This window comes from Hypanus sabinus, chromosome 27 (genome assembly GCF_030144855.1).
Source record: "Hypanus sabinus isolate sHypSab1 chromosome 27, sHypSab1.hap1, whole genome shotgun sequence".
In the NCBI taxonomy this organism is placed as follows: domain Eukaryota; kingdom Metazoa; phylum Chordata; class Chondrichthyes; order Myliobatiformes; family Dasyatidae; genus Hypanus; species Hypanus sabinus.
Window position 1 is genome coordinate 2,932,692 of NC_082732.1, and position 24,193 is coordinate 2,956,884.

General features: G+C 42.8%; 1 protein-coding gene across 3 annotated transcripts in view; it reads left to right on the plus strand.

The window, feature by feature from the left end:
* The window catches only part of hspg2 (heparan sulfate proteoglycan 2), a 521,654-nt gene that overhangs the window by 159,176 nt on the left and 338,285 nt on the right, over positions 1-24,193 (plus strand). For all 3 annotated transcript variants that reach the window (XM_059951673.1, XM_059951675.1, XM_059951674.1), the window contains exon 4: positions 19,940-20,049. In XM_059951673.1, the coding sequence (XP_059807656.1) occupies positions 19,940-20,049 (110 nt within the window). The remainder of the gene's footprint in view (positions 1-19,939; positions 20,050-24,193) is intronic.

A 24,193-nucleotide genomic window follows, 5' to 3' on the forward strand; every position in this document is an offset into this window, starting at 1 on the left:
ACACTCCTGCCAAAGTTCCACCAGCAAGTCAACTTTGTGACCAGTGGAGAGAATATATTAGACCAGGTTTATACCAATGTTTGTGGAGCCTAAAAGGCCGTTGTTCCCTTCACTTCGGATACTCGGACCACCTATCTGTTTTGTTAATCCCTGGACAAACCACTGGTTAAATGAGTCAAACCAGTTCACAGGGAGATCAGGACCTGGCCAGAAGGAGCCATCTCAGCACTGCAGGGCTATTTCGAAAGCACGGACTGGAGCATATTCAGGGACGCAGCAATGACAATCATCAGGTTAATGCGGGATTGGTGACTGGCCACATAGGAAAGTGCATTGAGGGTGTGACCATGATTAAACACTACACTGCCAGCACAAGCCAGAAGCTGTGGTTGACTGCAGAGCTTCATACACTGCTTAGGGATTGGGACACTGGCTTCAGATCGGGAAACAAGACGACTCTACGCTCTCCCATGCGGTAAGGAAGGCAAAGCAAGAGTACTCACAGAAAAATTCACAGAAGTCTTTGTAACACCAGGGACATAGGGTGCATGTGGCGTGGTATATAAACCATAACGGATTACAAGTCCACTCTGTCAACGACACTGACGCTTCCCTTCCTTTTATGCTGAGGCACTCAACATTCAGTACAAGATTTGACGAATGAATTGTGTGACATCGAGGAAAGCCCCCTCTTCCTCCTCCTCCTGAGAAACAGGTACTCCATCTGGCTATAGACAAGGTGAGGACGCTGGCCAAGGCAAACCTATGCAAAGCTCTAGAGCCAAACCTGGTCAGGTGCTGAGGGATTGTGCGGCCCAGCTAACAGAGCTCTGCAGGGACATTTTTAACATCTATTTGCAACAGTCCACTGTCCCTTCAGGCTTCAAGATGGCCACCATCATTCCGGTGCCCAAGAGAGCGATGGTAACTGGCCTAAACAAATGCCACCTAATGGCACTGACTATCATGAAGTGCGTTTTGTGGGTGGTAAATTATTATATAAAATCTCACCTTCGAGCTACATTGGAAACCAGTCCACTGATGATGTCATAGCCTCAGCCCTCCACTCTGTTGTTTCCCATCTGGAAAAAAATTGCCTCGTACACCAGAATGTTTTTCATTGACTTTAGTTCGGCATTTAAACATGTTCATCCCTCAGAGGCTGGTGGGTAAACTCTCCTCGTTGGGACTCAGCACCCCTCTCCTTCATTGGATCTTGGTGGAAAGAAACCAACTAGTGCAGGTTGGCAGCCACATGCCAAGCTCCATCTTGCTGAGCACTGGTGCCCCCAGGGTTGTGTGGTCAGCCCGCTGCTGTTGCTGACACAGTGATCAGCCTCATCTGCAACGATTGGCTGGTGTACAGCTTGTCAAATGGTGTGAGAACAACATCCTGAGTCTCAACGTGGACAAGACAAAAAAAACGATTGTGGACTTCAAGAAGGTGCCGGTCGACTATCTCCATTGCGCATCAATGGCACTGCCGTGGAGAGGGTGACGAGCACAAAGTTCCTTGGCGAGCACGTAACGGACGGTCTAATCTGGACCAAGAACACCACCTCATTTAGCCAAGGAGTCACAGCAGCATCTACATTATCTGAGGAGATTGAGGCATGCAATGTTCCCCACCCTCATCCTAACAGCTCTCAACAGGAGCACAGGAGAGGGTCCTGTCTGGCTGTATCACTGCCTGATACAGAAGTTGAGAAGCATCAGGCCGCAAGACCGTATAGAGGATAATAAAAAATGCTGAGAATATTTCCAGGATCTCCCTCCCTCCTATTTGTGACACTTACTAGGACAATCTGCTAGGACCTCATTTGCGTAAAGCTTTATTGATAATGGAATTACTTTGTCACCATATACAATCCTGAGATTTCCGTTGTTGCCAGCATACTCATTAAATCTATCAATGAAAGACTGCACCAACTGGGCATACTACCTGTATGCAAAAAAAAACAAACTACGCAAATACAAAAAGTAGTCATAATAATAAACAATAAGTATCCAGAACATGAGATGAGGAATCACATCCATCATGAGGCCATCCCTACCACCCAGGCCACGCTCTCTTACTGATGCCATCAAGAAGAAGGTACAGTAGCCTCAGAGTTCACACCACCAGGTACAGTACTAACCCTCGACTATCAGGCTGCTAAACCAAAGGGGATAACTTCACTCAAATTCAATTGCCTTATCATTGAACTGTTCCCACACCTTATGGACTCACTTTCAAGGACTCTTGAACTTAGAACAATAAAGGTTTACTCAAGTGAGGTGCTAGTGGATTGTCTTCTCATTCAAACAAAGATTGGAGAGTTCCTGATCATTATCTATTTCTCAGTTTAGTGTTGAAATCGGGTTACTAGACATCTTCTCATAGTCTTGAGTAAACTGGCTACAATTTGCTTACTTTAATAGTGTAAATTTTGTTTATTAGTGCTGAGTCACTGCAAGGCCATATACATAATTTATAAATACTTTTGTCTTGTTTAAGACTATAGGGCATATGACTCACACTGTTCTTGTGGATTGTGAGATTGAGGAAACAGGCTGTTTTCTTTGGAGCATCAGATGCTGAGGGGAGACATGATAGAGGCTCATAAAATTATGAGAGGGCAGGTAGTATTTTTCCCCAGTGTAGGAGTGTGAAATACATGAGGATGTAGATTGAGAAAGAAGAGATTTAAAGGAGATTTATGAGAGAAGTTTTGTTTTACACAGTGAGTGGTAGGCGCTGTAACAGGCTGCGGGGGAAGTGCTGGAGCAAATATGATTGTGATAAGAGGAATTGAGGCAGACACTTGAACCAGCAGAGGATTCAGGGATACAGACCAGGTGCAGGCAGATGTCATTAGTTTGGATTAGCATCATGGTCAGGGGTCAAAGGGCCTATCCTGTGCTACACTGCCCTGTGTTCTATGATGCATTCCCCTCACAAGTCAAGAGTTTGATTTTGGAAGTGAGTTGGCCTGTCTTGAAACAAGTAGAAACATAGAAAACCTGCGGCACAACACAGGCCCTTCAGCCCATAATGCTGTGCCGAACATGTACAAACAAGTAGACACAGTTATACATCGCTTGTGACTGCCAGTTTGAGTGATGCATGAAGGATTTTTTGCATATGAAATCATTACACAGTGCATTGAACAATGCAGACTGAAGTGTGACATCTACCAACAAAGTGCTGTGCAGGTAAATGATAAAGTTCAAGATCATTATCATATCATTATGAGGCAAAGCGTCCATCTTATTGCGCAAGAGGTCCGTGAATGACTCTGATAACAGTGGGATAGAAGTTATCCTTGAGTCTAGTGGTGCATGCTTTCAGGCTTTTTCCCTTCTGCCCGATGGGAGAGGTAAGAATGTCTGGGGTGGGTGGGGTCTTTGATTATGTTAGCTACTTTACTGAGGCAGTGAGAAGGGTGGGCAGAGTCTGTCGAGGAGACTGGTTTCTGTGATGTGCTAAGCTATGTCCACCACTCTCTACAGTTTCTTGTGGTCATGTGTCAAGCAGTTGCCTTACCAGGTGGTTTATATGTACATCCAGGCTGAACATGTCTGGTGCATCTGTAAAAATTGGTAAGAGTCAAGGGGAACATGTTAATTTCTTTAGATTCCTGAGGAACTGGAGGCATTAATGAGCTTTCTTGCTCACTGATCAACGTCATTGAACTAGGGTAGGCTTAGTTCAGTCCTAAGAAACATGAAGCTCTCAACCTCAACACTATTGATGTAGGCCCCAACCCCTCCATTGCTGAAGTCAATGACCACTTCTTTGTTTTGTTGCTGTTGAAGGAACTGTTGTTGTCTTGACCTCATGTCACTGAGCTCTCTGTCTCCTTTCGGTACTGCGAGGTATTTGAGATGTGGCCCACTATGGTGGTACCATCTGCAAACCTGTGGTTGGAGTTAGAGCAGAGTCTAGTCATGAGTGTGCAGGGAGCAGGATAGTAAAGAAGGGTGTTGCCGTATGTAATAGAGTTGATTACAGTTATTTCTGTGTGCATGATCTCCAGCAGTCAGTAGCTGACACCTGGAATTCTGGGTATGTCAGAAAGAACATCCATGTTACTGGTGCAACAGGAGTAACCTTGAATAGCTCAAGCACATTATTCTTGCTGCGTGGACATGCCCTGATGTATTCATTTTCTCCGTGCCTCATTGCAGTGATTTACACAAATTTTGAAATGACTGGTTGTAAAATACTGAATGTAGAGAATGATTCTGAATCCCTTCAAAGACTTGTTGGGCTGTAGCAATTCATGCAGGTCAGAACATGAGTATCAACTTGTCATTAATGTATGTAATCAGACAATTTAAACTCAAATATCCCCATCGTCTGGGCCACACTGTCTTCCCGCAAGCACCATTGGGCACAACGTACAGAAGTCTGAAAGACCCCATCAACTGGGTCAGGAACTGCATAAGCCTAATCCTCCACAAACAAGAGAAAATCTGCAGAGGCAGGAAATCCGAGCAACACGCACAAAATGCTGGAGGAACTCAGCAGGCCAGGCAGCATCTACGGAAAGAAGTACAGTTGTCGTTTCAGGCCGAAACCCTTTGGCTCAGCAGAACAACATCGTGACCACAGTAACATCTTTACAGTGGAACTTGTTTTTTGTTCTAATTCTGCTTTTTTTTATATAACTTATGTTTTTCTTGGTAACATTCTGTCTCTAATGCTGATGGCATAGAACAGGGGAACTAGAACAGCGGGTATGTGGTTCTGTGAAGAAGCTGTTTCGCATGCTGACAGTTGTACAAGTGGTTGGTGAGGCCACATCTGGAATATTGTTATCAGTTTCCATCACTCTGCTATGGGAAAGGTGTCATTATGCTGGAAAGAGTGCAGCAGATATTTACGAGAATGTTGCCAGAACTCAAGACAGAGTTGTGGAGAGAAGTTGGGACTTCATTCATTGGGGCATAGATGAATGAGGGATAATATAATAGAAATGTATAAAGTCACAGAGTGAATTGACAAACTGCATTTTTCCCAGGGTTAGGAATCAACAGCAAGAGGGTGTAGATTTAGGGTGAGGGGGGAGGGATTTCATAGGAATCTGGAATGAACTGTTGAAGAAGGTGGTTGAGGTTGGTACATTAACATTTAAAAGTTATTTGGAAAAGCACATAGATAGAAAAAATGTGGGCAAATGGATCTAGCTTAGACGGGAATATAGTCAGCTGAGACTGTGTTGTAAGGCCTGTTTCTGTGCTCTGACTGTGATCTTTCTGCAAGTAAGTTTTTCATTGTACCTCTGCATACAAGACATGTGCTTGTGCATATGGCAATAGATTTACCTTGACCTGACTTAACTGCTGTTATTGATTTTACAGGGAGCTGGGGCTTCCCTGAAATTGAAATAAGCCTAGAATTCACATCAGATAGAGTGGTGACACAACAACAATTTCTCAGTGTCAGCAAAAACCAAGAACTGATTATCAACTACAGGTCCATGGTCCAGTCCTCATCAGGGTAATGGAGATGTAGCTTTAAATTCCTTTTGTGCAAATTTGGCATGTCACCAAAAACTCTGACAAACTTCTATAGTTGCACTATCCTGACTGGTTGCATCACAGCCTGATATGGGAACTCCAATGCCCAGGAATAGAAAAGGCTACAGAAGGTGGTGGATACAGCCCAGTCCATCACAAGCAAAGCTCTACCACCAGTGAGTACATTTACATGGAGCACTGCTACAAGAAAGGAACAACCATTATCAATGGCCCCCATCATCCAGTCCTTGCCCTCTTCTCACTACCAGTGGGCAGAGAGTACAGAAGCATCAGTTCTCACATCACCAGGTTCAGGAACAGTTACTACACTACAATCATCAGGCTCCTGAACTGACATGGATAATTTTAATCACCACCAATCTCAACCGATCCTACAACCTACAGACTCACTGTCAATGACTCTTTACAACTCATGTTCTTAGTCGTCTTTCTTATTTGCACAGTTTGTCTTCTGTTGCCCATCAGTTGTTTGTCAGTCTTTAGATTGTTATGTACCCTAGGGTTCATTTTTTCTGTGGACTGTCACTTTAAATGCCAAGAGAATGAGGTCTGCACCATAATCCCTGCAACAACAATTGGTGGTGGTCTTTTGACAAAAGTCGCTGCTTTGTGATCAGAGATATGACTATTTCTCTGTCCATTTCGGTGACATAATTGTCCATTCCCTTCCCCTGCATTCTGGGCAAAGGTTATTTTTTTTGTACAATTGCTACATCTATTAAAATTTTATTTGATTTTTTTTGTACAGGGGTTACACTGAACACTGTATTTCTTGTTCCTCAGTAGTTGTCCATTGAAGCAACAATTGTAGTCTTTGACATCTAGCATTTGCACATTCCAGGCTATTGATGCAGCAGCACTGAAAGAATGTAGATCTCTGCACAGTGAATTACTGAGTTCTCTGGAGAAAATGGTATTCCTGACTTGGCCTCCTCACTGCTGAGTGTTGTAGGAGTGAGGGAAGTATATTAACAGTAACTATTTCATATCGGTGGAGCTTTTGATTGGCACTGCAAAGCTCAGCAGTTCAAATTACTGCTTCTGTTTTTGGAGCTTAGCCAGTCAATGATTGCTTAGTGTAAAATGTGTTTTGATTATTGTTGATCTTATCATTCCCAATGAAATATAAATAAAGAGTAAGCTCAAAGAAGTAGCCTTCTATTCATGGCAATACATGGAAGGCATTTCCATTCTTCTGCGTAACTTTGGAATGTGAAGTGGAACTAATGTTGTAGATATGGGTTAGAAGATGGGCATTGCCTTAAACAATATCCACAATTAATCTTGGATGATGATGGAGCATACATCTGTTGAAACCTGGTTTTAATCACCTTTTACCCATAGTTCCAAGAATAATGACATGCCATCTGCCCAGGGAATGATGGAGGTCAGCAAGTCTTTCTACTTCCAACAGGTACTCAGTGTACTGGAGACCAGGGTTTTCTGGGTCCCAAGGTGTGAAGCAGCAGTGGTGCCCTAATGAAGGATCTTGGCCTGAAACATTCACTCTCTATTCCTTTCCATAGATGGTGCCTGACCTGCTGAGTTCCTCCAGCATTTTTGGTGTATGTTGTTCTGGATTTCCAGCATCTTCAGAATTTCTTGAATACATAAAAATAAACACTGGATTGTAATAGTTGGTTTGTGCTACCATTGTAACTTCAGCTAGATTTCAGTGGTGAGCCTCCTGAAGGAAGAAAATGGATTGCTGAATTGTCCAGACTGACATTGAGCTCATTTCCAAGACTGCTCATACCCAGAGAGCTCTGGTCAATCAAAATTGTTATTAATAAACCTGCTATGACATGGAGTTATTAAAAATATGCGTCCTGTCAAAGGGTCTTGGCCCGAAACGTTGACCGTCCTTTTTTCCACAGATGCTGCCTGGCCTACTGAGTTCCTCCAGCATTTTGTGTGTGTTGCTTGGATTTCCAGCATCTACAGATTTTCTCTTGTTAATGACATGGAGGTATGTTCACTCAGAGGGCTGTGGATGAAGGACATGTTAGACTTAAAATCTAAATTAGCCATTAGCAGTGGGCAAAAGATTCACGAGTAAAGGTCTGGAGCTCGCCAGTCAACTGGATGTTCAGCGGGGACCCTCACCGCCACCTCCACGGAAACATTGAACTAGCTAATAAATACCACCATTGCTGATGTTTTAGAAATCGGAGTCGGAGTGAATTGAAATCTGAAATAAAAAGGAATAGAAAATGTTGCAAATATGTAACAGTTCAGGAGGGAGAGAAAAAGTTACCATTTCAGCTCTGGACATTTCTTCAGAGCTGGGAAGGAGAAAGACAAACAGTTTAGGTAGGAGAGGAGGTGAGTGAAAGTTGAGTAGAACAAAGGGAACTTCTCTGCTTGGGTGAATTGGATGATGTAATAAAACTCTTTGCCAATATAAAGTGCTGTTATGAAAAACACTGAGCCCAGCATCATGAAATTTCAAAAGAAACTGAGGCAAAATGGTAACAGCCTGAACTGGGCAGTTCTGATGCAGGCGGAAGGAGAGAACTTCCTAAAATTGGAGAATTGATATTGAGTCCCGTGGCTGTAACATGCCCAAATGGAAGATGAGGAGTCGTTCTTCAAGCTTGCTTTGAACTTATTGTAACAGTGCAGAGGCCACGGAATCAGGTTGAATATCACTGGCAGATGTTGTGAAGTCTGTTGTTTTGTGGCAGTAGTACAATGCAATGCATATTAATATAAAAATTATAAATTACAGTAAGATATATATATATATATATAAAAATCAAATTCAGTATGTTGTGCAAAAAGAGCAAAATACAAGAAAAGAAAGGAGAACTGTATATAGTGACATAGTGTCCAAGGGTCCATTGTGCATCCTTAGTTGATTTTGTCCAAGACCAACCTCTCAAAGTACTTCATCAAAGTAGATGTGAGTGCATCAGGTGATGGTCATTGAGGCAACTTGCCCTATGCTGTTACCCTTTTGAAGCAGTGAGAGATTGAAGATGCCCAGTTGGTTGGCACAGGATTTCATTGCTTTACTGGGTTACACCATCAGGGCCTGGCACTTTGTGAGGAATCCCCCTCGTACATCGACCTGCAAGACACAGATCACAGATCATCAGATACTTCAGAGATTCACATGGGTGCAGTTTTTTCCCCCTTTGAAAAGCATGTTTAAAAGGCATTGAGCTCATCTGGGAGTGAAGCATCACAGCCATTCATGATGGTTTGCCTTTAGGAAGTAATGCCTGCAAACCATGCCAGAACTGACGTATACCTGATTCTGCCTCTAACTTCAATCACAATTGTTTTCTCACTCATAAAATAACTTTCTGTAGATTGTAAATGAACTTCTTGTATAATTCTGATTCACTGGTCTTGAATGCCACAGATCTCGCCCTCAGCAGACAGTGGATCTCCTGATTCACCCACTGATTTTGGTTTGGGGGTGTCTGGTATGTTCTCGATGGTGTGCACTCATCCACACAGGTTATGGTGAAGTCAGTGACAGCTGTGGCATATTCATTTAGAGTTGAAGATGAATCCCTGAATATTGTCCTGTCCACCAACACAAAGCAGCCTGGAGGTGCTCCTCCAATTCCCTTGATCAGACCTTATTGGTCCTCCCCACTGTCTATACTCCAGGAATAGGAGTACAGCTAAGTGACTGGACTTCTTAAAGTGTTGGCATGGAAAGGCACAGTAAGCGTTCTTGTGTAAGCGTTGGTGGTAGTTGTTCAGGTAGTTGTTTCAAAGCTGGGCTCGTTGAAATCCCCCACCGTGGTTGGGAAGGCATCCAAGTGCACTGTTAACACTGCACAGTTTTTCCAATGCCTGTATAACGTTGGCCAGGGGCGAAACATACACCACCAGGATGATGGTGGAAAAATCTTTTGGCAGATAAAATGGATGACATTTGACCTCTAGATGTTCAAGGCATTGGTAAGGCCAAATTTGGAATATTGTGTGCAGTTCTGGTCACCGAATTATAGGAAAGATATCAATAAATTAGAGAGAGTGCAGAGACGATTTACTAGGATGTTACCTGGGTTTCAGCACTTAAGTTACAGAGAAAGGTTGAACGAGTTAGGTCTCTATTCATTGGAGTGTAGAAGGCTGAGGGGGGATTTGATCGAGGTATTTAAAATTTTGAGAGGGATAGATAGAGTTGACGTAAATAGGCTGTTTCCATTGGGAGTAGGGGAGATTCAAATGAGAGGACATGATTTGAGAGTTAGGGGGCAGAAGTTTAAGGGAAACACGAGGGGTTATTTCTTTACTCAGAGAGTGATAGCTGTGTGGAATGAGCTTCCTGTAGAAGTAGTAGAGTAGTTCAGTTGTGTCATTTAAGGTAAAATTGGATAGGTATATGGACAGGAAAGGAGTGGAGGGTTATGGGCTGAGTGCGGGTAGGTGGGACTAGGTGAGATTAAGAGTTCGGCACGGACTAGGAGGGCCGAGATGGCCTGTTTCCGTGCTGTGATTGTTATATAGTTATATATGTTCCAAGTCAGTTGAGTGGGATTGATGCAGGACTGCCATGTCTGTGCACCGTGATGAGTTGATCATAAGGCATACTCCACCTCCTCTCCCTATGAAGGACCCAGCTCTTCTGTCTTTGTAGTGAATGGTACAACTCCGGAGCTACAGTGCCGTGTCTGAAATGGTAGTGGTGAGACATGTTTCCATGAAGCAAAGTACACAGCAGTCCCTGATGTCCATCTGGTACTGCAATCGTGCTCTGAGATCTTCAGTTTTATTTTCCAGAGACTGTACATTCACCAGCAATGGGTGTCTAAGATCTCCAAGGTTCACTCGTACCTGTAGCCCAATAGGCCTTCCGCACTTCCATTTTCTTAAAGGGGAGATACTCTCAGGTCATGAGTCTGCTGTCCAGGGTCAACCAATTTTGATGATCAATAAAACATCTTAAAATACTGTTCTGTACTGGAGTTACTGTGGTTGTGTCTGAGGATTTCAGCTGTAGTAGTCCTAAACGTGAATATTTGATGATTCCCATTGGAGCTATGCACAAAGAGTCACTGCTTATCTTGTAAGAGAGGTCAGAGAAGGGAGGGTGATGGTGAGTTATGTGGCATATACCTGCATGCTCAGAGTCACTTCTGTGGACTGAGCACCATGCTCCACAAAGTGATTACCCAAACCCATTGTGTGCTTAGTCTGTCTGATATAGAGGAGACCATGTTCCAAACACCGAATATGGTAAGTGTAAACTTTATATTTCAGGAACATGTTCTCCGTGAATGATCTGCATGAAATCATTAAATTTTTCCATTGTTCTTTTACCCTCTGCTTCTGCTGTTGGTGCTCATCTCTGTTAAAGAGCTTTACCACTTTCTAGAAAAACTTTTTTAGTTGACATAATTCTCTAATTTAAGAGAACCTAAGGACAGGTTTTCTCCAGCGTTGCCTTTGCATTATTAGTTTCTTCTAGCCCTTCGAGCCAGGCCATCCAGCAACCCCCAATTTAATCCTAGCCTAATCACAGGACAATTTACACAGACCAATTAACCTACCACCCAGTATGTCTTTAGACTGTGGGAGGAAACCTGTCCGGTCACAGAGACTCCGTGCAGGGAGCGTTGGGAATTGAACCTGGGTCACCTGTACTGTAAAGCATTGTGATAACCATTATGCCACCATGCTGCCCTATTCCCGGCTCTGAGGGGAAGTCAGGTTTGTAATCAGCATGTGATTCAGCACAGTTATTGATAAGTGATCTTTGCATTAGGTTTTTAATCCATTGACCCACATCAGGCAAGGGCAAAGCTCACAACCTGGGAATAAGATCCTGGGTGTGGGGGTACAGTGTCAGATGGCGAGTCACTCAATGAAGAATACCCTGCCACTGATTCTTAAAATCCCTGTATGTTACTGGTCCAGCTAAATCTGCGTCTGTCCACGGCCCTGATGCAATTGACAATAATGTCAATGATTGTAGTTAGTTTTTCCCTTGTCAGAGACAATCAATGCTTGGGATTTTTTGGCATGGGATTTTGATATGTAATAAGTAACAACCATGTCTGATTGTTGTTCAGATCTTACTGCATGAGATATTCATCTTATGAAGAGCTTTAAATGAAATTGAACATCAGAGACTCCACGTTTGACCTTATAGGAAGAGAGGTCATTGATAAAACTTGTGAAAATATCTGTCACCGAGTTCAAGAGTTATGCACACGGAAGCAGCCCTTCAGACATTTACTTCCACCACTGAACACCTGCTATCTGAATGTACAGTTGCTGTATGGTGCAGCAACTGTTCTGCCGAACACTGCAAAACACTGTGGAGAGCAGCTCAAGTCCATCCTGAGAACCAGCCTCCTCTCAATGGACTCTGTCTACACTTCTTACTGCTTGGAAAAAGCAACTTGTCTAATCAGTAACCTCTCGATCTCCAGCTCTTCCCCCCTCCTCTCTTCTATTGGGCAGAAGATAGAAATGCTTGAAAACATGCATTCCTGGGCTGAAGGACAGCTTTTGCCTCATTACAAGGACAAGAATCAGAGGGGAACCAATATTCTTGCAGGCAGATTTACCAGAGCTGTGTGGAATGGTTTAAACTAATATAGCAGGGGGATGGGAACCAGTACAATAGGGCTGACAATGAGCCAGCAGGTTTACAACTGGAACATAAAATTAAGGAAGGACAATGATTGGGTACAAATGCAAGAGTTAAATTGTACCACAGAGGCAATGCTCAGAAGGGCAAAGAATGCAGGATTGAAGGTGCTGTATTTAAATGCGTGTAGCATTCAGTATAAGCTGCACAAACTTGTGGCGCAATTAGAGATTGGTCGGTATGACCTTGTGGGCATCATTGAGTCGTGACTGAAAGAAGGCCATAGTTGGGAGCTTAATATCAAAGGATATACTTTGTATTGGAAAGACAGGCAGGAAAGCATAGGTGGTGGTGTGGCTCTGTTAGTACGAGATGGAATTACATCTTTAGAAAGAAGTGAAATAGGTTCCGAGAATGTCAAATCATTGTGGGTGAAGTTAAAAAAGGGTAAAAAAAAACACTATGAGAATCATATACAGGCCTTCAAATAGGAGCCAAGATGAGGGGTTGAGATTGCAAACTGAGCTGGAAAAGGCATGTACTGTGGATAATGACACAATTGTAATGGGGGACTTCAATATGCAAGGGGATTGGGAAAATTAAGGTGGTGTCACACAAGAGAGGGAATTTGTTGAATGCCTACAAGGTGGCTTTTTGGAGCAGTTTGTGCTTGAGCCTACTGAGGGAAAACCTATCTTAGATTGGGTGTTGTGTAATAACCCAGATCTTATTAGGGAGTTTAACGTATACATAGTTTTTCTTTATTTTCGTATTTTTTTTCTCTTTTTGCATACTCAATTGAATTTTTATATATGTTGCTTACTGTAATTTATAATTTTTATATTAATATGTATTGCATTGTACTACTGCCATAAGTTACAAGTATCAGTATTGCAAAGGAATAAAGGGAATTACAGAGGCATGAGAGAAGAGCTTGCCCGGGTGGATTGGAGGGGGAAACTGGCAGGGATGACAATAGACAATAGGTACAGGAGTAGGCCATTTGGCCCTTCTAGCCAGCACCACCTTTCACTGTGATCATGGCTGATCATACACAATCAGTACCCCGTTCCTGCCCTCTCCCCATATCCCTTGACCCCACTATCTATAAGAGCTCTATCTAACTCTCTTGAATGCATCCAGAGACTTGGCCTCCACTGCCTTCTGGGGCAGAGCATTCCACATATCCACCACTCTCTGGGTGAAAAGGTTTTTCCGCATCTCTGTTCTAAATGGCCTACCCCTTATTCTTAAACTAAGAATAAACTAAGAAACTGTAGCCTCTAGTTCTGGACTCACCCATCAGCAGGAACATGCTTCCTGCCTCCAACGTGTCCAATCCCTTAATAATCTTATATGTCTCAATCAGATCCCCTCTCATCCTTCTAAATTCCAGTGTATACAAGCCCAGTCGCTCCAATCTTTCAACATATGACAGTCCCACCATTCCGGGAATTAACCTTGTGAACCTACGCTGCACTCCCTCAATAGCAAGAATGTCCTTCCTCAAATTTGGAGACAAGAACTGCACACAATACTCCAGGTGGGGTCTCACCAGGGCCCTGTACAGCTGCAGAAGGACCTCTTTACTCCGATACTCAATTCCTCTTGTTATAAAAGCCAGCATGCCATTAGCTTTCTTCACTGCCTGCTGTACCTGCATGCTTGCTTTCATTCACTGATGTACACATACACCTGGATCTCATTGTACTTCCCCTTTTCCTAACTTGACTCTATTTAGATAGTAACCTGCCTTCCTGTTCTTGCCACCAAAGTGGATAACCTCACATTTATCCACATTAAACTGCATCTGCCATACATTTGCCCACTTACCCAACCTGTCCAAGTCACCCTGCATTCTCATAACATCCTCCTGACATTTCACACTGCCACCCAGCTTTGTGTCATCAGCAAATTTGCTAATGTTACTTTTAATCCCTTCATCTAAATCAGGGGTCAGCAACCTTTACCACTGAAAGAGCCACTTGGACCCGTTTCCCACAGAAAAGAAAACACTGGGAGCCGCAAAACCTGTTTGACATTTAAAATGAAATAACACTGCATACAACGTTTTGTTTTGCCTTTATGCTATGTATAAACAAACTATAATGTGTTGCATTTATGAAATTGATGAACTCCTGCAGAGAAAACGAAATTACATTTCTGCATGCAACAAAAACATTTTGAACTCTGAAAAAAAGACGTTGGGTTGAAGGTTACTTTTAAGTAAAATACTCAACGTCTATTTGAGTCCTACTTGTATTTATGAAAAACGCCAAACTTAAGTTTGCCGCCAGCAGCAAACCAAAAATAACGTCAGCCAGCTGTCAACCTGAAAAATAAAAGGACTATTTCACTGAACAATGAAAACATATGAATAATATGTAATATTAAAATAATAATAATAATAATAATAATAGTAGTAGTAGTAGTAGTAGTAGTAAAATAATAGGCAATTAAAATATTTATCATACTTGTTCAGGTTGACTCACACCTGACAATGCAGTCGTATTCAGTAGGGATGGATCGATGCTTAGGGGAGTGACCGGGAAGGATAATGTGTTTTTTTCCTCTCTGAACTCACAGAAGCGTTTCCCAAACGATGTTTGCATTGTGATGATTGCAGAATGTAAATACTCCGAATTTATCATGTCGTGACCTTGTTTGAACTCTCTCAAATTGGGGAAGTGAGACAATGTGCCTTTCTGTAAATCTCTGGCAAGCAACGTCAACTTGCGCTCGAATGCCAAAACATCCTCCAACATGTGCAGGGCTGTTCGTCCTTACCCCGTTGAAGAGCTGTGTTCAGCGTGTGCTGTCATGTCTACCATGAAGTGTAGCTTTTCCAGCCACTCTGGCTGTTCCAGCTCAGGAAAGTTGAGCCCTTTGCTGCTCAGGAAAGTTTTCACTTCTTCCAGACACGCGACAAAGCGTTTCAGCACCTCCCCTCTGGACAGCCAGCGATAAAAACACGTTGTAGTGGTGTGCTACACGCAGTCAGTAAACTGCAGTCAAAGATAGCTTTATTCGAACTAAACAGCCTTGCTTTTAAGCCTCCCTCAACCCGCCCCCCATGGGCGCGGATGCTGCAAAAGACACGTACTCACAAACCCCCGTAGGCTATCTCCCTTAGCCTGAACGCTGGCTAATTGTGAGCCGGTTCGGATGTGTCAGGAAATGGGTCGCCACAACGTCTTATTTAGATTGTACAAGATCACCATAATCTTCAAATTTAGATTTACATTTCAAAAACTAACAAACTAACATAAAATACATTTTAATTAAATACTGACCATGTAGCGGTGTGCTACACGCAGCGCTAAAATTACGACACGGAGTCGGTAACTGCAGTCGAAGGAAAAAACTTTATTCGAAATCTTCAGCCTCACTTTTAAGCCTCCCTCAACCTGCCCCCCCATGGCGCAGAGGCTCCAAAGCTCTGTGCTCGCAAACCCCCATAGGCTATCTAATTGTGAGTCGGTTCGGATGTGCCAGGAAAAGGGTCGCCACAACCAATTATTTCCCAAAGCAACAGGGAGCCGCAGCACAGACGTAAAAGAGCCACATGTGGCTCCGGAGCCGCGGGTTGCCGACCCCCGATCTAAATCATTAATGTATATTGTAAACAGCTGTGGTCCCAGCACCGAACCCTTGCGGTACCCCACTGGTCACAGCCTACCATTCTGAATGGGACCCATTAATCACTACTCTTTGTTTCCTGTCAGCCAGCCAATTTTCAATCCATGTCAGTACTCTGCCCCTAATACCATGACGGCAGAGTAGAGATGCTTGCAGTCTTTGGGAATAGTTTACAAGGTGCAGGATAGATATTTCCCATAGAGGATGTTGTTCTCAAATGGCAGGGCTAGGCAACCGTGGCTGACAAGGGAAGTTAAAGACTGCATAAAAACCAAGGAAAGGGCAAATAAGGTAGCAAAAGTGAGTGAGAAATTGGATGAATGGGAAGCTTTTAAAATACAATACAAGGCAACTAAAAGGCTATAAGAAGAGAAAAGTTGAAATATGATGGCAGACTAGCTAATAATATGAAACAAGATACCAAAAGATTTTTCAGTTATATAAAAAGTAAAAGGGAGGTGAGAATTGATATTGGACCACTGGAAGATGTTGCTGGTGAGGTAGTAATGGGGGACAAAGAAATGGCAGATGAACTTAATGGATACTTTGCATCTGTCTTCACTGTGGAAGACAGAGTGTTTTTTGATGTTAAGCTACTATCGCTACCTTTCAATCACGACTTAGTGATGTCCACAAGTGTGCCAGAGGCCTGTGAGTGCCATTGCTATTACAAAGGAAAAAGTGCCAGGCAAACTGAAAGGTCTTAAAGTGGATAAGTTACCTGGACCAGATGGACTACATCCCAGAGTCCAGAAGGAGGTTGCTGAAGAGATAACAAATGCTTTGGTTATGATCGTTCAAGAATCACTTGATTCTGGCATGGTTCCAGAGAACTGGAAAATTGCAGATGTGACTCCGCTCTTTAAGAAAAGGAGGAAATGAAATAAAAAGGAAATGAAAGGCCAGTTCACCTCGCCTCAGTGGTTGGGGAAGTGTTGAAGTCCATTGTGTTGTCCTTAAGGCACTTATCTACCTTTATTACATTTTCACTTTAGTAATTAGTTTGTAATTACTTTCTAGTTAAAGTTAAGGTTGATAACTACGTTGCAGTTGTTGAAGGTAAATTCATTATCTGTGATGTATCGCGGCATGCAATGACATCACACCCAGTTTCGCCGCGTCTTGTGGGTAAATACCGGTTTGGAGAAACGGGAAGGCGGGGGCTTGAGTGTGCAGGTTCAGAGCGAGAAAAGTTCCATTCTATGCACTAAGAAACATCATAGAAGCAATGCTGTAAGCTCATAAGACAGTCGATATGTTGAAGTAAAAATGTTAACGCTGATTCTGTTAAAAGAAATGACGGTTGATAAAGTTTATTTTCTTGTACTATTGAAAGAGTTGCTGGTTAGTTTGTGTTGAACTGTATTTAAAGTTGTTTATTGTGTTGGTAGATTCTGACCGTATGTTGTACTTTAATGAGACTTTAATGTAATGAAGTTTGTTGTAGTTTTACTTTTACAAGTATTTATGATGTAAATGTGATGCCAAGAAAGAAACAAATATTGTATATATTTTGTATTGTTTTATCAGCAGTTTTCACCATACGTTAATGTGACTAGTGGTGTTCCTCAGGGGTCAGAATTGGGACCACTACTTTTCACATTATTTTTCTATGATTTAGGTAGTGGCTAAATATTTTAATTCTGATTCACATTCTCATTTTGCCATGTTGGCCCTCCTGTGCCAAGATGAGGCCACCTTCAGGGTGGAGGAATGGTACCTTATATTCCACCTGGGTAGCTCCCAACCTGATGGCATGAATGTCAATTTCTTCTTCCGGTATTCTAGCTTGAGCTAGAATAAGTTCCAGTAATAACAGAATGAAGTGTAAAAGCTACTGAAAAAGTCCAGTGCAGGTAAATAATAAAGTGCAGTATTATAACGAAGTCAGTTGTGGGGCCAGGAGTCCCTATTATCGTACAAGCGGTCCACTTAGGTGTCTGATGACAGTGGGGTAGAAGTTGTTCTTGAGCCTGGTATTACGTGCTTTCAGGCTTTTGTATCACCTACCCGATGGGAGAGGGGAGAAGAGGGAATGTCTTAATGCTGCCAGGAGTAAGAGAATACATTTCTGCTGACAGAAGAGTTCTTCTCTGTCATGGTTGGAGGCAGGAAAACCAGCACGTAAATCCAGCTAATCCATTGGTCTCGGGGTAACAGAGTGACGTGACTGTGAGAGTTTCTGCTTTACAATCCCAGGCACCCAGGTTAGTGCTGTCCACAGTGCTGTCTGTGTGGAGTCTGAAAGTTATTTGTGTGAACTCATGGGTATTTTGCTTTCTTCTCATTCACCAAAACTGTTAGGGTGTGTAGCATGACCGAATTCGGTAAATGATCCTGAATGTAGTGGCGAATGGTGGGGATTCAACACTGTAGGAAGAGGAACAAGTAAGCAGGGAATGTAGTAGTAATGAATGCGTGCGCATTGAGCCTTATTGTTTACTTCTGTGTCTTGAAAAGTATGAGAGTAAAATGTAAAATAGCAGAATAAGTCTACATTCCTAGAAAGGTACAATTGTTATCTTTAGAGGCTCAGCAAGCCTGTGAACCACAGCTGCTGGTAAGTGTCAGCACAAACCGGCAGCTGTTGGTTAGGCAGCCTCTCCACAGTACTGGGCTCCAGTGGGTGGTACCAGACTATGTGACTGGCATAAGCTCTTTTTACTGTCGCTGATACAATTAAAATGGACTCCCTGATGGCTTCATATGGCAACTGCTCTGCACTCTGACCACAAGCAATTCCAGGGAGTTTTGATGCGGTTCAGGACATCACGGAAATCAATTCCCCTCTGCAGACACTGTCCATACTTCCTGCTGCAGCGGTAAAGCAGCTAGCATAATCAAAGACCCCACCCACCCCAGACATTCTCTCTTCTCCCCTTGTCCTTTGGGCAGGAGATGCAAAAGCCTGAAGGTGTGTACCGCCAGGCTCAGGGACAGCTTCACCCTGCTGTATCGAGAGTCATAGATTCTTGCTTTCGCAATGCATCTCATTATGATTTTGCACCTGCTCTGCATTTTCGCTTTATTCTGCGTTCTTGTTTTACTCTGTTCTACCTCAGTGTACTCTCTAACAGTTTGATTTGTATGAACAATTTCCAGTGTATCTTGGTACATGTGATATAATAAACCAATTCCAGTCGAGAGGCATCTTGAAGCATTTTGTAATCTAAGGACATTGTTAATCTACTGAGTCCTCATGGGGCCCAGCCTATAACACAGAGGATCTTTTAACTTTGAACAGCTCAGCATAGGAACAGGCCATTTGACCTAACAAACTAATTTTAAATCAGTAATTAAATGATTAATTAAACTAAAGCTTTCTGCCTACACAAGGTCCATATCCCTCCACTTAGTGCATTCATGTGCTCACTCATGAGCCTCTATTGTATTTGCCTCCACTACAACCTCTGGCACCATGTTCCAGGCACCCACCACTCTTAGAAACGTACATTTACATTAGAAACATATTTCATGATCTTCTTCACAACTGAGCAATTGGTCGACAAAGAACGTTCCATAATTGAACAGAAAGCTTACAGAAGCCCAATGGGGTGAAGTTCATGTGATGTTTCAGAGGGGAGTTACTGGGTTGACGATACTTTCCGTGCTAAATGATTTCTAGTGAAGAAGAGATACAATTTTAAGGTAATCACAAAAAGTACTGAAAGAGGCTTAAAATAGATCTGACTTGAAGGGTGGGGAAGATGGTAAGAATGGGCTAGGATGTTGATATATGAGTTTGAACCCATAATTAAATAATTTTCCTCTTATAGGGCTGAAACAAGTTCCTTTTTCAGCCTGGGCTTTGCAGTCTGGCTCCTTTGGAGGAGGAGCAGAGCCGTTCTTCCACCCACTTCCCCAACACCGAAGTGACCCATGACACCATTGAAAATGACTTACTTGGGCAATTCTTTCATTGCACATTTTTGGATCTTGCTTTTCACTTTCCTGCTGTTTCTCCCTCCATAATGATTGAGAAAGATCTGGCTTAGTTGCTGGTCGGCACTGGCAACCTCAGTTACACCCTGTCCTCTGGTATGTCAGTGTGGAGTTGCACAACCTCCTTAAGCCCTGTAAATGTTGTGTCTGTACCAGGACTTTGATAATTGGTATATCTGAGGCTGGTCTGGCTCATAAGCAGTTTGGTCATGGTATGGCCAACGTCTTTGATTTATTGATCAATAAAGGTTCTTGTTTTTCTCTTTCCAGTTTACTACAGGGTGTTGGTGAACTTCACAAATTCAATCAAGTACACTCCTGAACTGGAAAATTTTGAGTCTGCGTATTTCAGAGAAATATCTGAAGGAATCATAGACACGGTGAGTAGAGCAGGATCATGGATTATCAATCCAAGCTGTGCTAATTCTATGAATATTCAGGAAAAAACAGACGTACTGGGGCCTTCCCCAGAAAAGGACAGGCTGAGGACTGCTGAGTTTCACAGCTCCAGCAATCCGTCTTCATTCCCGACCAGGGATCCTGTCTGCGTGGAGACTGCTTCTTCTTGCTGTGTTTGCATGTACAGTAGTTTCCTCTGTGTGCTTTGATTTCCTCTTGCATCCCGAAGATGCACAAGTGGTCAGTTGTTTGCCGTAAGTCAGAGTGACAGGAAAACCAAGTAGGAAGGGAATAGGTTGCAAGGAAAAGAAGTGGGATAGCACTGAGAGGCAGTATAAGCTTGATAGGCTGAATGGCCTATTGGAAGAAACATAAGATCAGAATTAAGCCATTTGGCCGATCGAGTCTGCTCTGCCATTTCATCACGGTTGATCCAATTTTCCTCAGTCCAATCCCCGTATCCCTTCATGCCCTGACCAATCAAGAATCTATCAGCCTTTGCCTTAAATATGCATAAAGACTGGACCTCCACAGTTGTGTGTGGCAAAGAATTCCACAGGTTCATCACTCCCTGGCTAAAGAAATTCATCCTCATCTGAGTCCTAAAAGGATGCCCCTCTATTCTGAGGTTGTATCCTCTGGTCTAAGACTCTCCCAACATAGGAATTATTCACATTCACTCTATCAAGGCCTTTCACCATTCAATAGATTTCAATGAGGTCACCGCTAATTCTTCTGAATTCTAGTGAATACAGGCCGAATGCCATCAGACACTCTTCATATGACAAGTCATTCAATCCTGGAATCATTTTTGTGAAATTCCTTTGAACTCTCTCCAGTTTCAGCATATCTGTTCTTGGATAACAGGCCCAAGCCTGCTCACATTACTCCAAGTGATATTAGGGCATTGGAATTATTAAGAGAGGTCTGGAGGTGGCCCCAGCAGCAGTATTTCCAGAACTCTGCTCCACGAAAATATGATGGAATCATAAAACTAGGGCTTTTCTCTCTGCTGGAAAGCGACTGAGACACAGCTTGATAAGAGACTTAGAGTGGACAAGCAAGTGCCTTTTTCCCAGGGTGACAATGGTTAATACTAAGGGTTATCCTTTTATGTTGATTGGAGGAAAGTTTAAGGGAGATGTCGGAGGTAGGATTTTTACACAAAGTGGTAGGACCTGGAATGCACTGCCAGGGGTGGTGACAGAGGCTCATACATTTAGGAGACTTTTTGGTGGACACATGGATCAAAGAAAAGTGGAAGGTTATGAGCTATGTAGGAAGGAAGGGTTAGATTGATCTTGGAGTAGGCTAATAGGTTGTTACAGCATCAAAAACGTAACAGTGCTATGAAGCAAATGTTCTGTCAGGAATAAGGTGAAACTTGTTTGTTTATCGGTAATGAGAATGTGGAACTTTCTTACAACGTGGGAGGATCTGAAGTGATTAGGAACAATGCATTTGAGGAGAAATGTGATTGGAAAGGAAGTGGAAGGTAACATTGGACAAATAAACACTAATTGTGCAGAGGAATAGTTGGTTGAAATGGCCAGCCTGTGCTGTAAATTCCGTTAGTTCTTTAATCACCAGGTCATTGTCTTTTTCTGGTCAGTGTAAAGTTCTTGCTAATACTTTAGGATAACATGCTGTGTGTGTCCTGTTTAGTAACCTGCTGTGATTAATAGCATCATTCTCCATGTTACAGAGAATGAGATGTTTAAGTTGTTCATTAACCTTTCAGCCCAACTGTCCCATGCTGACCAAGATGTCCCATCCAAGATAGTCCCAGTTGCTAGTATTTGTTCGACAGCCCTCTAAACCTTTCCTATCCATGTAGCTGTCCAACTGTCTTTTAAAAGTTTTTATTGTACCTGCCTGAACCATTTTCTCTGGCAGCTCATTCCACATAGATAACATTGTTTGTGTAATAAAATAGTAGCCTCTCTAGCTCCAATTAGTTGTCCTTCTCCCCCCACCCCCCCCCCCCACCTGAAACCTATTCTCTCTCATTCTTGATTTCTAATCCTGGGGAAAAGATGACTGCATTTTCCCGATCCATGCTCCTCTTGATGTTATTATACATGTATATAACATTGCTTTTATTCCTTTACTCCGGAGAGTAAAGTTCTAGTCAGTGAAAAATCCCCCACCAACTCAATTACTCAAGCTCTGGCTTGTAAATCTTTTCTACATTCTTTCTAGTTTAATAGCATTGTTCCTATTGCAGAATGACCAATATACACAATACTCTTAATTACAGTGTCACCACTGTCCTGTACAACTAGCTGGCCGAAGTTGATTGGAAGGGGCCACCAGCAGGGATGATGGCAGAACAGCAATGGCTGGAGTTTCTGAACTAAATTTGCAAGGTGCAGCATAGATACAGTACATCCCAAAGATGAAGAAGCATTCTAAAGGGAGGCTAAGGCAACTGTGGCTGACAAGGGATGTCAGCATAAAAGGGAAAGTGAAGGCATATAATAAGCAAAACTTAGTGGGAAGTTAGAGGATTTGGGAAGCTTTTAAAAACCAATAGAAGGCAACCAAAAAAGAACCATCAGGAAAGAAAAGATGAAATATGAAGGTAAGCTAGCCAATAATATAAAAGATGGTAGATAAGTCACTAGATCAGATGGGCTACACCCCAGGCTTCTGAAAGAGGTAGCTGAAGAGTTTGTGAAGGCATTAGTAATAATGTTTAAAAAAATCAGTAGATTCTGGAATGTATCTGGAGGATTGGAAAATTGAAAATGACACTCCACTCCTTAAGAAAGGAGAGAAGCAGAAGAAAGAAAATTATAGGCTAGTTAGCTTGACTTCAGTGGTTGGGAAGATGTTGGAGTCCATTATTGAGGATGAGGTTTCAGGGTACTTGGAGGTGCGTGATAAAGTAGGCGAAAGGCAGTATGTCTCCTGTATATCAGTGAGACCTGGCATAGACTGGGAGACTGCTCCTTCTGCCAGAAAAAGCAGGAACTCTCAGTGACCACTTCCCATTCTGACATTAGCCTGTGGCCTCCTCTAGTGCTGTGATGAGGCCACACTCAGGCTGGAGGAGCAACAACTTGTATTCCATCTGGGTAGCCTCCAACCTGATGGCATGAATATTGATCTCTCAAACTTCCAGTAGTTCTGCAGCCCCACCTTCACAATCCCTCCCCCCCACCCACCATTCCTGTTTTCCTCGGTCAACTTATCTTCTTACCTGATCTTCATCTTCCTCTGGTTCTCTTCCCCCTTTCCTTTCTTCCATGACCTTCTGTCCTCTCCTATCAGATTCCCTCTTTCCAGCCCTTTGTCTCTTTCACCAATCGACCTTCCAGCTCTCCACTGCATTCTTCCCACTCCCCTGGTTTCACCTATCACCTACTACCTTGTATTTCTCCCTCTCCTCCTCCACCTTCTTACTCTGACTTCTCATCTTTTTTTCTCCAGTCCTGATGAAGGATCTCAGCCTGAAACATCAACTGTTTACTCTTTTCAATAGATGCTGTCTGGTCTGCTGAATTCCCCCAGCATTTTGTGTGTGTTGCTTGGATTTCCAGCATCTGCAGATTTGTTCTTGTTTCTGAAAGTCAGTATGGTTTCCTTAAGAGGAAATCTTTCCTGACAAGTCTGTTGGATTTCTTTGAGGAAATTATGGGCAGGATAGACAAAGGAGAGTCAGTTTAACATTATTGACTTGGATTTTCAGAAGACCTTTGACAAGGTCCTGCACATGAGGCTGTTTTAAATGATAAGAGCCCAGGAAAGACACTAACAGGGATAGATGAGTGGCTGGTTGGCAGGAAGCAAAGAGTGGGAATAAATGGGCCCTATTCTGGTCTTTAGCCGGAGACTCTTTGTGACCCACAGGAATCACTGTTGTGGCCACTTCTTTTCACATTAAATGTCAACAATTTGGATGATGAAATTGATGGCTTTCTGGCCAAGTTTGCAAAGATAGTTGGAGGGGCAGGTACTGTTGAAGGGAGTCTGCAGAAGGACTTGAATAGATTGGGGGAAAAACGTGCCTGGTGGAACCTGGTTGGGAAGTGTATGGTAATGCACTTTGGTGGAAGGAATAAAGGCATAGACTATTTTCTAAATGGGGAGAAAATTCAAAAATCAGAGGTGTAATGGGAC